At 44.4% G+C, this 17,076-nt stretch overlaps 1 protein-coding gene across 5 annotated transcripts in view; it reads left to right on the top strand.

Annotated features, from left to right (window-relative positions):
- The first annotated feature begins 36 nt into the window (after positions 1 to 36).
- Positions 37 to 17,076, top strand: part of esrrb (estrogen-related receptor beta) — a 45,865-nt gene continuing 28,825 nt past the window's right edge. Inside the window, exons 1-2 of one of the 5 annotated variants that reach the window (XM_056426121.1) lie at positions 3,319 to 3,758; positions 7,428 to 7,496. In XM_056426121.1, the coding sequence (XP_056282096.1) occupies positions 3,709 to 3,758; positions 7,428 to 7,496 (119 nt within the window). In that variant the 5' untranslated portion in view covers positions 3,319 to 3,708. Of the gene's footprint in view, positions 118 to 3,318; positions 3,759 to 7,427; positions 7,497 to 10,019; positions 12,874 to 17,076 lie in introns of those variants that run through there. The other 4 variants (XM_056426122.1, XM_056426125.1, XM_056426123.1 and 1 more) reach the window with 4 other exon arrangements.

A 17,076-nucleotide genomic window follows, 5' to 3' on the forward strand; every position in this document is an offset into this window, starting at 1 on the left:
GAGCGGCGCGCTCACACACACGCAGAGCCACATCACCAGCACACCCCGGCACCACGACCACGACCCGGAGCCGCCCGTGCGCTCAGACGGGGCCGTGCCATGACGTGTCCGCGTAAGGTACACTCTCCAACGACCAGCCGCGCCTCCCGCCACACAGTCGAGACACGTCGGCTTCGCTTTTCACACTTTTGGTGTTGTTTGTTTTCTTCTGTCTCTCGACGTGTGTAGCCTACGCTATTTAAAAAAAAAAAGGAGCTTCGACACACCGGAAGCTACTTTAAATTATACTAATGTGCACGCGGTTGAACTCTAATTGAGGCATGAATGCGCGCGCGGCTGCACCGTAGCTTTTCCTCTGGGAGTGGTGACTGAGTTTAGTGATCGATTAGACTATTGCTCTATGCACGAACAGGTTAAATATGAGGACTTTACGAGGCCTGGCTGTCTGTTTATTCCCAGAGAAATGTTGAGGTCGAGTTGTTGAATGCACACCACTCACACTGCAGATGTCTTTGCTAATTAGGCCTATGTGCAAACGTGCAGTTTTAAGGATGCTGGGTTGAGGTGCTTGTATGCTTTGTTTATGTCACCAGACGTTGTATAAAATTGACAGACAGTTATAAAATGGATAAAAGCAACATTATCACACCACCAAGAGGCTTTAATTTGCTCTATAAAGTTCAGCAGACGTGCACTTTTACCTTCAGCACTGGTAACATCTAAGTTCTGCAGTAGTGCTATGAAAACCAAATGAAGGCTGTATCATTTTAGGGACACTAATTCTCTTGAGGCAACACTGCATAGCTGACTGTAGTTTGACCTCTTGTGGAGTAAGCTCTTCTCACTGTTTTCTAAGTGCTCCACCCATACTGTACATACAGTACATGTAAACAAACACCAGCTGTAAAGTGTAAACAAATGCAGATATGTCTGATGCTATTTAGAAAAGCAAACATCTCTATCATTAAAACAAAAGGAAAGATATCGTGTTAGATAACTCGGCCTTGCTCTCGGTTGTCACGCTGCACTAACTTTTTTTCGTGCCGTGTGTGATTGAGTGTTCGCCAAGTGCAGCTCTATTCTTTATTTATATCAGATCCCTTCCTGTCAAATCAACTGTCACCTAGCGTGATTTTTTTCCTTCATAACAGAGCTGATAAGAAGGAGCGATAGCAGCAGCAGGGCTTTCATAGCGCGCACTGCGTGACAAAAGTCTGTGCAGTGTCAGTCGAAAGCCTTGGGAGGCCAAAAGAAAATATGCAGAAATGTCATTTATCAAGTGAAGGCGTTTATCAGCATGAGAGACGGGACACAGGCGAGATACCAGGATGATATTGCAGTCTGTCTTGAAGAAGGAACACCTCCTGATCCCCCTTGAGTCGTCACTAAGTCGCCCCGTTTAAATCATGCTGCATCAGCTATTTGCACTTTAGAATTATGATGTGGTTTTAGCAGCAATTCTACTCAAAATTACTGTTTTGAAGATGATTATTATTTTTTTTACATCCCAAATGAGAGAATGCCACAACCTGAATAAATAGCAGACTTATTAGAACTCTTATGAATAAGGAAGAACACTATACAGTATACTTTGTCCCCTGTGGGATGTAGAGATGTGTTTGTATTTCTCTTAGTACCGTATGTCCTGCAGTGTCTTCTTGAAGTAAGAGAACTGTGTTTGATAGCAATTGTATTCCTCTTTAAGGAATTACACTGACAGGTGTTTGACTTGGCATCAATCTTAATTGGATTTTTATTTATTTAGTCATTTGTTTTAGTTACAAAAAGAGAGCAGATGCTATGTGATCTGTGCCACTGTGGAGGCACTCTTGCTGCACATCAATAGGCCTGTGATGATCAATAGGGATTGCGTGATGTTTGTGCATTGATTAGAGCAACGTGAGCCGATGAATGGAACTGGATTCCTCTCCAAGGGTTATGCTGTTCCTGTTCCGCAGAGAAAACCAGAGAGCAGCAGAGCGACCTCACACACCCTTTTGCACGAATCTGCTGCTGGATCTGGACTCCTCCTCACTCACTCTTATTTTTACTGAACAAGCTGAAAACTGCTGTCAGGCACCTTGTGAGCTTTCGAGAAGCGGACGAGCTGCTGCCGCTGCTTTCTGCTTGACTCGGACAAGTGTCGGCCATTGCCGGACTGCCCGTTTCTCCGATCAGATGCCATGGTGAGCTGTGTTCTTCTACGGTTGGGATACAGTAACACGGAGACACCCTCGCTGGCTGTGAAATGGAATCTGCATTCTCGGCATTCTTCCTGAGCTTGATCAACAGTGAAACACAGGCGCTTCTAAAGCTCAGGTTAGAGAAGACAGAGCTGGATGTTCCGCTGCTTTAGGAGCTGATGGGCTTCCAGAATATGAGTTATGGCTCGAGATCATCTCTCACAGGTGGTGAAAGGCTCACAGTGCTACCTCACATGTAACACACAGCTCAATAAATACATTTGCTGTCCTTAGTGGTTTAAAAGCTATTGCTTTTTGGAAGTAAAGTGCTGCAGGTGCACTCGACTGCTTGCTGGAGCTTCTATAGTTTGGCTCGTGTCAGATTTGACTTTGTTATGAGTTATCTCGCCGTGTACAGGCTGCATTTCGGTATCTTAAAAATGCATAGAGTCGATTACTGTATGTTTTTTTATATTGTCATCGTCAAGTTCTGAAATCGCTTGGTGAAGTTCTCTGTTGTCGTCGTGGCGCTTTGCTTCGGTTGCGGAGATCAGTGAAATTCATGTTTATGTAAGCAATCGGATAAGAAGTTGAGATAAAATGCTTTTCTTCAAATATATCATCAAATATGAATTACAAAATAAAAAAAGATTTTAAAGATTCTTTTAAATTAAATACATAGTAAATGTTGCATTTTTTTACAAGTCAATGCAGAAAAAAAGAAACCATGATTTATTTAATTTTTCAATACCATAAATGCTCACTGCACGCACCAAGACCGAGCGTCTTTACTTCTATTGATTAATATTCATATAATGTCACAACTCTTTTGATTGCATTGAGATGGAAACTTTGTGTGCAGACTGTTCTCCTGGTCTCTGTTGTTCATCTGATAGGTTGTTTTGTCTCTGTGAGCTTGTGTGTGTGTGTGTGTGTGTGTGTGTTGTAGCTGTGCATATAGCGGAGTGTGTGAGTGAGCGTTTGGATCCCTCCTCCCCAGCGCTGCGCCGGCCCCTCTGTCGCTCTAAGTCCTGCCCCTCGGAGCCAGCCAACGGCAGCTGTTCCATATTCATCAAGCCCTTGAGTCTTAAAGAGCCCTATCCCGACCGCGGAAAGAGTCATTCCCCTCGCTCGCGCTCTCATGCTCTCTCCATCTTAGCGCTCGTCCCGCTGCCTGCGCTTCTTTCTCTGTCTCACCCCCCTTTACCTCCTCCGTCTATCTGTCCCTCCCCCCTTCACTTTCTCTCCGTCTCTCTCTCTTTCATCCACACACACTTTCACTTACATACACTCAGACACACTCTCTCTCACACACACATATAGACATAAACACGCAAACACACGACACACATGCTCACGCACACACGCGAGTCCGACATACCTGTGCAGGCTGGGGGCGGCGTGCTGGAGGGGCTTTCGGCAGCGTTGTCTCTGAGGGTGCTGTGCCATCATTTGGGGAAGAAGCGGGTCTCAGTTGTTTTCTCTTTCCTCTTCCTCTCATTCCTGGAATGCTAAAACTGGACTGATGGACATTTCAGAACTTTGTCTTCCAGACCCTCTCAGCTATCATAACCAGTAGGTGCACCTTGTTTCTTTCTTTCCTTCTGTCACTTTAACTTTTAACCCCTCTGTTGTGATGCAGTTGTATTTCTTCTGTCATTCTTTCGTTCTGTTTCTTTTCCCTTATCTTTTTTTTTTTTTTTTTTTTTTTACTGCTCTACTTTTGTTTCCTGAACCCCAGTCGTCTAGGCACTGAACTTGTTCTTGTTTTAGCAGTCATGTTTTCTCATGTTCATCTCCCATCTCACACCTCCTCACACTCTAAAAGATGCACTTTCTCTAGTTCCTTGTTCTAAGGGCTCTTAAATCACGGAGGACTTGACGGTATAGGGCAACAGGGCAGGTGCAACTGTGTATGTGTGTAGATTTATTGAGTGAGCACATCGTGTGGGAGAGAAAGACTGGCGTCTTTTTAAATTCCATTCAGAGCATGGCTGATTGATTTAGCGTGCCCTCTGCAAACTGTGTATTCCTTTCCGAAAGAATGTGGGGTACCTGTCCAGTTGGGTTAGGAGGTTGTTTGCTGATGGCTTTGTTCTTAGATTCCGCCGCACAGGGAGAATATATTTTTGAACGAGATGAGATTAACGTGCAGCCGTGAAATTGGAGAGGATAAATTACACGGTGTAATATTTGTCGTCAGAAAAGCCAAATGAAGGACGCTCGGTGACCTCAGGGAGCCGGCCAGTCGGTCCCGGCCAGCGGCGCACGAGGCGAGCTGCCTCCTGGCTGCCGGGACATCTACCACACTTTAACTTTGCCAAAATATCCAGAGTTTTAATTCCATACAAAATAATATACTTATAATCTTTAGTTGTGAAAAATCTGTTTTTTTCAATGTTAATCTCAATGTATTTAATTCAACATATCCCTGTAAATTGACAGACTAAAACTTTGAACTTGTGTAAGGATGTTTATATATATATAAATGTGTAGATAATTTTGTATATCAATCTTTATTATATGATATAAAATATTACATTTGGAAATGAATCTTGATAAAATAGTAGAGGTGCAAAAGTAGTGATTTGTGAAAAAAACTATCATAGTTGCTTGATAAGTCATTTACACATTTAGACAATTTCAATTAGATTCTGTATCTTGTAAAATATGCAGAACATTAGTTAAAATGTGTGTCAACTTGTAACTAAGCTTCTCGTGTTCTGAACATTATTCAATCAAAATTGAGGACTTTAGTTTAGTTTTTAATTCCTTACATTTTAAAGAAGTATTCTACATGCAGTGAAAATACGTAACAGGTTATAATATAGTGTAAAGTTAGTAAGCTGATTGTTGTTTGCATGTGTTGCCTTACTGACCCATTTGGCCACATATATTCTTTACTTTACTTTAATCACTGACAATTAAAAAAGTAATTCTAGAGAAGATATTTCTATTTTAGAGAGACATTTAATAATCTCCTTTTGTTCATCCTATAATGGATTATGAAAGCTCGCTTATTTATCTGACTCACAATTACACAAACAGCAGTAACAGGGGGGCAAGTTTTCTATGTTCAAGTGTACATATTTTCATTGTAGTATTCCCTGCAAGTATTCTTCAGGCAAACTACTTTAATTTGTATTATTTATTTTAAGCAGATCTTTATACAAACCCCCACATATATTTATAATTTGATAAATAATTACCCTTAAATCTGAGGAGGTTATATTTCCTTTTCAAATTATTTCCCCTAAAAACATCCCAACACATTTCTTATCATGTGTATTGCAACAAGAAGAAACATTGTTAAACATAAAAACATTGGACATTTGTAGTTGTGTTGAAAATCATTTGTTTAAAATGTTTTCAGTTTTAGTTGACTATGTTTGACTTTTTCTCATTTCAGGTAAACTGAAAAAAATTCCTAAATGTATTTTGATTTTACTTCTACTCTCAAATGGTTTACTTAATTTATCAAATGCAAAATAATATGTTCCTAAATTTCTACATGCAAAATATGTATCAGCAATATATTGCAGTCAATGTTTATATTAGTTATGCATTTTTCCACCCAAAACTATACAGTTGCATATTGACATATTATTAGAGTTTTAATAATGGTGTACACTGATTTAGAATGTGTATATGATAAAAAGAAATACTGATTAATATTTAATGGCACACAAGAAAGCAGTTTAATTTCTGTGTCCCAGGATCATTGTATTTGATTAATATGGATTAATAAGATTTAATATAACAGGGAAAAGAGCATTTGCTCCTTCAAAGCCGAGTTGCAAACGGGTGTTTGATTTATAAATAACTCTGGTGTGTTTAGAAATAGTAGATCAAATGTAGATCAAATGTGGATGCAATCAATCTTTTATCTTACTCCTAAACTCAACAATCTGTCACAGTAATTTATGAATAAATGGCGACAGTAAATTAGCATTTTCCTGATGACATGGCTTCCTTTAGTTTATCCGTGGGACCTGTCCAGCATTGGCCTGACGGTGCTCCTCCTCCTGGTCCAGCAGTGCTCTGTGCAGCCCCTCACGGTGGGCTGGACGTGGCTGTGGGACGTATGTGCTCCATGTAATTGGCACAGGTCTGTGGTATCCTCTCTCTAGATCCACCCGAGGGCATCGCCACTGGATGGAAACACAGTGTTGCCTTCAGAATAGAGAGACGTGCACCTCTTGCACAGTTTAGCAACGCGAGTGCGTGTGAGTTTTCACCGTTTTTACTGAAAGTTTAATTCTATATGTAGTCTCTCTCAAAATGTGTTTCTCACACCGCCGCTGGTATGTAGCCCGTTGCACTCCACCTGTTATCTACTTGTGCTTGACTTCTTCCAGTACGACTTTCTCTTGGCCCGGGCACAGCGGCGATCCGCTCGCTGTGCGAGTCTGACAGGCGTATTGTTGATCTTGTATTGCGGTGGCGGCTCGCGCCACTCAGAAGTCAGCCAATGCCGAGGACCGTCAGTTTGAGTTCCTCTGTGCTCGCTAGAATTGAATTGAGATGTGACGTCTTTCTGCTTCTAAATGTTCCATCAACACCCTCGCTTCCCTTAAGCCCTGGCAGAGCCACTGCTATGAACTAACTAGGCTATCCCATTCCCCTTCATGAAATAAGAGCTTTTTAATGTATTTTCTTTACAGAGAAGTTAGCACACAATGATGAATTAGATTTCAATTCATTTGACTTTATTCCCAGCGTGCTGCATTAGAGCCTGCAAACACCCATCTCTAGCAGTCCGTCTGCTTGATTCTTATTAGGTTTCAGAAAACAAGGCGAGGGAATTGCATTAGTGTGTCTTAAGTTAAAAGCTCTTTGCTCTTTGACCAAGTGTTTCATTGTTATTGGGTTAATCAGATTTTTGCTGTCTTCATGGAGATGCTATCGCAGGCTAGAGGCAGTGGTGGGTAACCAAAGCAGCCGCGCACAGACACTATCCAGATGGGATCAGCTTACGGTAATTTGGTTTCAGAATACATTACCAGAAGAAGCTCCTGGCCGAGGATGGCCACCGCGCTGCGAGCCAGGAGCCGGTGGCCTCTGTAGCGGCGGAGTCCAGCCCCCCAGCCCACCTGTCCCCATCCCACCCTCCTCATCTCTCTGAGCTTTTAGGGGGTGTTGGGATGTGTGCCTCTTTTTTTATTTTTTATTTTTAAGTAAACCCTGATGTTTTAAAATTCAGTCTGTCACCCAATTCTAAATACTTCTTCCTTGTACCAACAGGGCTTTGTTGTCCAATTCATTAGAGAGATTCCTGAGTCCACTGGCCACGCTGGAGCCCTCTCATTTCTGGTATCTAGTATCATTACTTTCACTGTAAATATGTCACTCAGCTCAGGCTGAGGGGGGGGGGGGGGTTGGAGGGGGAAGAGCATGTTGTCCCTCTCCAGGCCAAATGGGGATGCAGGGTATATTGACACTGGATGTTCACTGTTCTGTAGCTTCAGATGCATTTGAGTTAGAGCGGCTTTAACTCACTTATTTGAAGTAGTGTTGGGTGCCTCTATTTTCGTGGGTCATTTATTAGGAAAATAAGAGTAAGCATGCAGTATCCAGACCTGTTCGGTTCTGGATTATTACGAGCCGTACTATTCAATATTGTGCCCACAACTCGGTGTAAATATTTTCATATTGTAAGAGAACTTTTGCTCACAAAGTTTTCAAAAAAGTATCACATTTAATTTTTTTTCAATATTCCTGGTACATTCTGGATGATACTGCTGTCATAACATGCCGTCTCTCGAGTCCCCGTGCGATGTTTGGCCCTCGCGGCGATTAGCTACCAGGCCCTTTTGGCTATTTCACAACATCCACCCGCACAGAAACCACCAGCCGTCACCACACGCCTCCCTCCTGATTTCTCATCCGTTGTAACCTTGGACACCTCCGCCGCAGTGCGAGGATCTGTTTAAAAATAACTAGGTCCATTAGTCTAGAAGGATAATGCTAGCCTGCGTGGGCTCTCACGCCCTTGTGGCAGCAGAGTGCTATCACTGACACGGTGCGTCAGCACTTCTTCCTGTTGCTCCAACATTGAAGGGGTCCGCTACATTTACACACACACACACACACCAACGCACACCATCTAGAACGCTGAAGTTTAGAAAAATAACAGTCAAGAAATACACGGACGACTGTAGATTAGTGACAAGAAACCCCCTCAGTGAGGTTTCCTGTGTTGGCCAAGTCTGCTGCGGCTTTTCAACCGCTCTGTCCTAAACGTCGTGGAGGGAAAACTTGTAGGTCATAATTCACACGAGGTAAGAAAATGTGATGTAAGGCGGCTAACGCTGTGGGTGTTTATCGGTGAAGGCTATTGGTATTGAACGGCCAGCTGTTTGAAGGTTACGTTTCGGAGCAGTAATTGAAATGCAAAATAGCATTAGGATCGATGGTTAGCTTTGTTTATTTATGAAATCAATATTGAAACGGTGCGTCACAGTCGCCGCTCTGATTCCCACTGACAGCTTCAGCAAGTCTCCTCTACATGGCCAGGAATGCACCCATTTCAGCTTTTAGACCCAGCACTCTTCTCTTTTTTTTCTCCTCATCACTCTTTGGACAGCTGCGAGTAAATGTTCCACGCTCGTATTTAACCCTCCTGTTACCTTTCGGGTCAATTTGACCCCATTCAATGTTTAACGTCGGTGTTCTTTGGGGTCAATTTGACCCCAGGCTGTTTTTCACTGTGTCAAACATATAAGAAATATCAACGTTTTTATATATTTAAAGGGCTATTTAGGTAGTCAACAAACAAACATAAAGTACCTCACACTTAAACTTGGAAAACAATATTAATTCTAATAATTTTCTGGAGGTTTTAATTGCTGGGGTCAAATTGACCCCGAGGGTAAAATATGTTAGTACATGTGAAGGTAACAGGAGGGTTAAACACACGCGGTGCGTAGTTTTAAAGGAAAATTGTGCAGCACGGCGTCATCAACTGTACAAATCGATTAAAATGACTGACGCGGCGTGCACACGTGCAGTCGCTGTGGTACGGGTGTGTCTCCGAGAGGGTGAGAGACGGCGCTGCGATCACTCGTCCCTGATTCGCCCAAGGGAAGCGGATGTGACCAATAACCAGTCACTAACATGGCGGTGTGCAAAAAGCCCACCACTGCAGGCCGAGTTTCTCTCTGCCGAACAGGAATTTTATATCGACGTATTTGATTCTCTTGACCCGTGTCGAATACGCCTCGCTCGTATCACGGAAATATGAAAATCCCTTTTGTTTGAAATTTTCTCGAACATTAAAACATGACGGATCACTCTGCTGTACAATCCTGTTACCAGAAATCAGAACTGAATGGTCTTCGAAACGAAACATAAATTATACATATATGATTAAACAATAAACCACATGTATATGTTTATACCGTCTTTTTTCTTTCTTTTTTGAAACACGGACATTATGTGTATTATTTGTTAAAACTAATAGTGCTTCCAGCTCAGGTTCTGACTCCATTACAACTTTGTTTGTCTCACGTCTCATAAAACCCTCTTGTTTACAACCTCACAACAGAATCATTTCAACTGATAACTGACAGATTTTTGTGTGTGTGTGTGTGTGTGTGTGTGTGTGTGTGTGTGTGTGTGTGTGTGTGTGTGTGTGTGTGTGTGTGTGTGTGTGTGTGTGTGTGTGTGTGTGTGTGTGTGTGTGTGTGTGTGTGTGTGTGTGTGTGTGTGTGTGTGTGTGTGTGTGTGCTTCCTGCTCGCTCGTCTGCCTTCAAATTATTCCACTGTGTGCTGATTTGTGTGTGTTCCCGTTGGTCACAGTAAACGCCTCCTCATGAGACCCCCCCCCCCCCCCCCCCCGGCGCTGAGTGCGATGGAACGGTCGACTCGAGTGTCTGGCGCTTGAACCCGCCACTCGGGGAGACGCTCCCTCCCGGTTCCTCCGGTGTCGCCGTGGTGAACACTGACATGTGTGTTTAGATTGCCCCCTGATGGCGACGCATTAATTCGGGGAAATATCCCCAAAGTTTAATTATTCCTGAACGGTGCGGCGGCGGACACTACCGTATAAATCAGTTAGGCCCACCCGTCTTTTTATTACCGGCACTATTTATGGGGAATGTGTGGCAGCTGGTCGAGATGGAAAAAAAAGCCAGAGGCTATTGCTATGACGATGTCCGCTGCTGTCGTGTTCTGAGCGCCATCAATTCATTTTTGAACCGTTTGAATTGTGCGCTACAATCTAAATCGGGAAAGTCGAGCAATATTAGGCTATTTTAATCTCACCTGTGAGCCGTGATGACACGCCGACTGTGAACCTGTACAAACATGTACACGTTGTGTTTAAATGATCCCGGACGCCTGATGAAATTGCTAATTTTGGCCTGTTCATTTTGCCTCGTATACGTCTGTGTGTATGCACGTGTGTAAGTATGTGTGTGTTTGTCTCTTCTTCTTATCAAGAGGACCATAGTGGGCTCTTTGTTTTAGCAGGTAGAGTTCTCTCCTAAACGAGGACGGCCGATCAGGAGAAGATTAATGAAGTCATTTCATGCATGGCTCTGTGCCTCCGTCCTCCTGGACGCACGTCACTGTGTCTAAACCTGTGATTTACACTGGACTGTGTTAAATAGACTTAACCCTTGACAATAATATGTCTCTCTGTTTGTGACACACGTACACACTCGCTGCAAAAAACACGCAAGACAATCTGCAATATCCCTCGCCCCTCTGACAAAATCGGCTCGGATCGTTTGCTCAAGTTTCCGTCATTCGTATTTTTATAATCCCCTCTCTTTATTTTACATAAGGAACCCTACTGAGGGTGCGTGAGACGTGTGCTGTGGTTGATATCTGCTGGCTTTCCACATAATTTATGGCAGTTAAACAAAAAATAGTCTTAAAAAGCTTTTGTAGCATGAAACTGAATCTTTAAGTCATATTCAGCCTGGACCGGTTATTCAGGAGCATATTACCACATCCTGGTTTTTATTTATACTTTTTGAACAAGAGTGTTGACATTCTGCACTTATTTAATCTATTTTGACTTAATTATTGATTAATTATATTACCGTATTACAAATATATATTCTTGGAAACATCTCACTGTTTATGAGTGGCCAAGGTAACTGAGGATTAATTTTATTATGAGGCGCTAATGATATGTTGGTAATGGCTTCATGATGCAGGAGATTCTGTGATAAAACAATGACTTTCATTTTCAAAAAGGCAATAGCCAAACATATAGTGTAGTATTAGTCTAGTAGCCAAACAACAGCACTGGGTCTTTTTAGGAATATGTTCCATCATTCAAACGTCAAACAGCCGTAAAGTGACAAAGGACTGTCACTTAGACATATGTTGGAGAGAAGAATCCACCAGCTGTACGCTTCATCGTGACGTATCACACAATGCCAGCTTTTGTCTAAGGTCATTAACCACACCGGCTTTGAAGGAGTCTTTTAAAACACAAAACGCTAATTAGAAACAGTTTTTAAGAAAGATTTTTTTTGCCAGTAGTGGACTATAATTGCTTTTTGTAGATATCACGAGCCATTGTACATTTATGTTGTTAAATTATACCATGGCCATGCCTCATAATGGATGTAATGGAAACTAATCTTTTCTAATGAAAAAGCAGAATTAAAAAACGTGATCCCAAATGTATACTGCTCGGCATACGAGACTTATCACCGAGCTTCTCTTTTACATCCAGTCGGCTGAGCCGTTCTGCTGGACGCTTCCCCCCTACCGGGTCTGCGTGGAGGACGGTTAACTCTTTGCTCGCCACAGCGGGCGTTTGAGGCGACTGACGACTCCCTCTCGTCCCCCACTGACAGGAGCTCTGTCACGAGCCATTTGCTTCTCTCAACATCCTGAACTCAGCCCCTTATAAGAACTAGATCTGCCCAGTGCGGCCCAGACAGTTTACGTCAGACAAACAGCAGCGCCTGTATCGCAAGAGGCCCTCTCTCTTTCCTGCCAGCAGCATCTCCAGAACAGGAAGGAGCGAGGGGGGGGGGGGATCGATAGATGTGATCTGCTTCTTGGCCAGCGCTATCTTGTGGTGCCGCTGGAGCACGGGGCTCATGTTGTCGTCGTGGAGTGAGCTCATAGCTTTATAAAGACGACAGTGACATCGCTGTGGAGCAGCTAAATATAATCCTCTGCTGGAGACTGAAAAACGTAATTGCCCAGGCCACAGAGCACCACGGCCCCCCCAGTGGTAACCCTGCACGAGCCCCCGGCCGATGGACGATCGATCCGGGGCCCTCATTCTCCATTGGTACCATAAACACAAGTCTCTCTCTCCATCTCGTCTCTCTCTCCGCCTCACGTATCGCTTACTTTCTCTTTTCCTGTTTTTCGGTCTCCTCGATTTCCCTTTTGTTTGCCTCCATAGATCTGCACATCATAAATCTCTGTCAGCTTCTCCTGAGTGTCTGGCATATCCGTTAATAAAGAGACCCCTCCCCTCCCTCCAGGTCCTCCCCCTCCCCTCCCTCCTCTCTCTCTCTCTCTCTCTCTCTCTGCCAGAGCAGGACTAATGAATGAGAAACTCCAAAATTAGGGGCCTCTCCCTCACAGATTAGAATGGGTCCCTGTGGAGCGTCGGGCTTTCCTCCAACCAAACCACAGCCATCAACCCCCCCCCAACATTTCCATCTTCCATATTCTGTCTGCAGCACAAACACACCCTGAGACCAAAGAGGTACAGGCGCACATGGACATTAACCTGTAACCAGTTGGGCAGAGAGACGTCCTTCATATTTCAACCCCACGTGTTTTTGGAATCTCCATTCCCTTCTTTACTCCCAAGGGCCACCCAAACCCCCCCCGAGCCACAGTCCTTTTCATTTCCATTTCGCCCTGCGAGAACACACCCCGAGCCCCCTTGGGTTGCACACGCACTTCCGCACGTATTTTTTCGGTGACTTTAGTCGGCCGGTGCAGAATTTCCGCGCGGCTGTCCGCCCCCCAAAAAAAACGAATCCCAGGCTGTGTGTTGGAGCGGTAAAAGGTGGCGCCGGCCCCTGGAGGAGAGGTCAGCGTGGCAGCTGCCAGTGGGTTCTCGCCGTGGTGGGGAGGCTGAGCCCGGCTGAGAGGAGGTCTGTCAGGAGCTAATTGAGTTCGTCCTACCGACGCTGACTCTGGGGCCAGTGGATTATCAGGCCACAACGCCTGCGGCCCTCCAGACAGATCTGGCCCTACCGGGGCATCTGATATCACCATCACGATGTCAACCTCCACCAGCCACCCCTTCCCCTCCACTTACCCAGTTTGATCAGGTAGCAAGGATGTGACACTCCGGGATGAGGTTAGCAAATGTTCTGAAATTGTGTTTTTGGCACCTCGTGGCCTTGAAAGGGAAAAGGACACGAGGAATATATACGCTCGGTGTTTGAGTCGAGTCTCAAGCACGGGTTTGGACCGAGCGTGGGATTCACACGTGAAACGAGGACAGAGCTGTCGCCGCCCAGAGCCCAGCGCAGGGTGTCGGTATCCTCCTGACGGGAGCAGGAAGCTCTCAGCAGGAACACTTACAAATTGGCTCAATTAGATCGGGAATGTTCTGCGTTCTGGCGGCGGTGTCATCCCAAACGTTCAGAGTTTTTGCTCGCGGGCGAGGAAAGCGTCGAGACGCGCGGAAACGAGCGCTCCTCGCTCTTCCTCTCGGAAGTCGGGGGGAACAGAGAAGAGCGTGAGACGAGCTGCCAGATCATTAGGCCGGCTAATCCTGGGCACCGCAGCACCGGTGGAATGATATTAGGGATCTGAAATGCCGTGAGGACGGCCAGGTGGAATCGGATTAAAACCAAACTGCGCAGTGTGCGTTTGCGGGCCCAGAAGCCACCACTCAGCATGAATTCTGATCAGTACAAAGGGAACAAAAGGAGGATGAACGGAGAGAGAGAGAGCGACAGAGATACTGTATCTTGGGCGAGCGCTGCTCCTTTGGGCAGCCAGGCTGCAGAATTTTAAATGCTCTTACGTTGAGGAAGGAAGTAAGACAGAACTATAGATTTTACAGCGTCAAGTCTCAGTCAGTCCCTTTCCTGTCTGCTCTGGCTGTGGAGCACACAAGCTAATTAGCACCTGCCCCACATATTTAATTATTTATTATGACTATTGCCGCTGTCAAACTATTTAATGCTCATAATTCATTTTCCCATACAATGGTATTTATAGATTTAAATTGGACCTGTCCTATAAGAGATTGCGAATATTTATAGAAATATTTTAGGCTATTTGATTAATACGCCAGGTTCAAGTGGTTAATATTCCCTCAGTATCATTAATCAATATATGCAGGCTTGTTAAAAACATAAGCATAGCAGTGGTATAATGTGTCATAGCAGGATGAGTTAAGGGGATTCGAGCCAGCACATTTATTATAAATGACCACATTGAGCTGGAGGGGAAACAGTTAAGACACTTATGCAATTATGCTAAGTGTCACCCTGAAGTTGGCCTTTGAACCCGGGTTAAGCTTACTCTGAATTTGTGAAATAAAAGCTAAATGGAGCCATCTTGTGCTCCTGCGTTTTAATATATGGCCTTTAATAAGCCAAGTGCAGGTGCCCTATCGCACAGGTGCACATATCCATCTGAAACGGAGAACATAAAGCAGATGAACACAGAGCCGTGCATTAATTTATGGGAATGCAATCTGCATTCATTATCAAGAGCGGCAAGTTCTATTTCAGAAACGCATGAAATGGATTCAGCTTTTTCAATTTCTGTCTGCAAGGACATTTAAGAGTACAAAGTGGTTAATTTTTTAAACGGCAAGTCTGAATAACTGCCCCCCAATTCCACCAGTCGTATTACATGTATGTGTTCATTGTTTTAATTGAGAGTAGCTGAAAGAAAAAACTGCAAATTGGAAAGCATGTTGTCAAGCACAATGGTCGTTGTGCATCGGTGTTATATAGCGACGGCTTTATATTGCAGCAAGAATTCCAGGAGTGCACGGACAAAGGGCTTATTCCACAAGGTCAACGGTTTTAACAGGGGCCCATTTTTATATTATTTATTTTAGCAGTTAACCTTTTTGTGAATTTCCAGAAGTGGTAGGCACCTGGAGCTCCGATGAATATACATGACAGTAGGGAGGGAAACCTGGGAATGAGATTTAATTTGACACGCTGACCCCCATCTCCACAGGCCCGGGAAGCCAGGGTGAGAAAATAAGGTTGACCCTCTGACCCCGGGGCCTGAACCCCTCCGTCACCCACCCTCGCAATTAAATCAGTCTCGGAGAGCAAGAGGCGGTCCGGCCGACCGAAGGGGACGCAGCGGAGGCCTCTCGCTTCCTGGTTCCTCTCGAGCACTCTGAGACAGACGGCTATCGTCCAATCAGGCAGATCGAGCCCGGGAGGGAACATCCCTCTCTCCCTGGGCTGATGGTAAACTGACATGTCAAATATGTAAACATTACCATTAGTTGGCAATATGCTAATGGGACTAATGTGCTAAGGCACAACTTTGGGCTGTCGAGCTGCCACTCAATAGGAGCCTCTGTGTCTGAATTTGCATAAGCCATGCAAGGCTCAATTTTGTTAATGCAGGCAAGTGCAGGTGACCTTTCACCCCTTCCAAATGCAAAGTGTGTGTGTGTGTGTGTGTGTGTGTGTGTGTGTGTGTGTGTGTGTGTGTGTGTGTGTGTGTGTGTGTGTGTGTGTGTGTGTGTGTGTGTGTGTGTGTGTGTGTGTGTGTGTGTGTGTGTGTGTGTGTGTGTGTGTGTGTGTGTGTGTGTGTGTGTGTGTGTGTGAACTAGCCTTGACCCTAAGGGGTCACTGTGTCTACACAGCATCCCCAATACAATGAGTTATCCATCTCCTCGACCAGTCCACCCCTTCACTCCACTCCATTTGTGGACCAAAAAAAACGAGTTGAACATATCCGGCTAAGTTTTCTTCCGCCATTGTTCTTCCAATGCAATTTCAAGTGAAAGGTTATAGAGCAAGACTGAAATAGATTGATATGGGCGAGGAAGGCTTCAGAGTGCATTTTGTGGCCACGGCCAAAAAGGCTGCACTTTAGTCTCCACGCGTTACAGCGTCGTATTGCATGGACTCCGAAATACAGTTATTAGGCAGACAGTGAAAAAGTCAATATCTTGCCATCATGTTTCCTTTTGGTTGACTGCTGACTCAAGGAGACAAGCCAAGGTCCACTCTACTCGACGGAGATGCCCCAGACTTGATATGCCGTGTGTGTGTGTGTGTGTTAAGATATTTGAGTGCTCTCTTCTCTATCCCAACCTTCTTACTCTCTTTCGCTTTCCTTTTCTTTCCGCCCGTGTGTTGGTATTGTTTCGGGCATGTGTGCGACCGCGTGTGGACGTGCGTGTTGTCGTTGAACACTGAAGCGTTGGCTCAGCGACGGTTGTGTGTGGCTAATGAAGCACTTAGGATCCTCCCTCTAGGTCACTGGTTTACAGGGAAGGTTAGGACACGCAGTATAGAGAACATTGAGGACCACCCGACCGTAGTAGAACAGTCGATGCATTTGGCAACGACAGTAGATTACGACTGTTTGAGCAAATGAAACCCACCGAAGGCGTCATCACCCATCTCAAGTTTATATTCAAAAAGACGTCTTTTTCTATGAAAAGCTTAAGATTTGAAGCGTGAAAACGATCCGAGGTGTCGATCTACTGGGAACGTGTTGTTCAATATATACGCTGTATAATTCATTAACTCTAAAAACTTTACCACAGTGTCGACTTCAAAGAAAAGAGCGTTTGTGTTGTAATTTTCATGAAAAGCAACACGATCATTACCTTCTGTAAGAGTTTTGCTGTTTAGACATTTATGTCACTCAGATTATATATATCTTTATTCCAGACTCATGGGTCCATAAAACAACAAACACAAATACAACAACAATATATAAAATACAATACGAG

This window comes from Pseudoliparis swirei, chromosome 11 (assembly GCF_029220125.1).
Source record: "Pseudoliparis swirei isolate HS2019 ecotype Mariana Trench chromosome 11, NWPU_hadal_v1, whole genome shotgun sequence".
NCBI classification, from domain to species: Eukaryota; Metazoa; Chordata; class Actinopteri; order Perciformes; family Liparidae; genus Pseudoliparis; species Pseudoliparis swirei.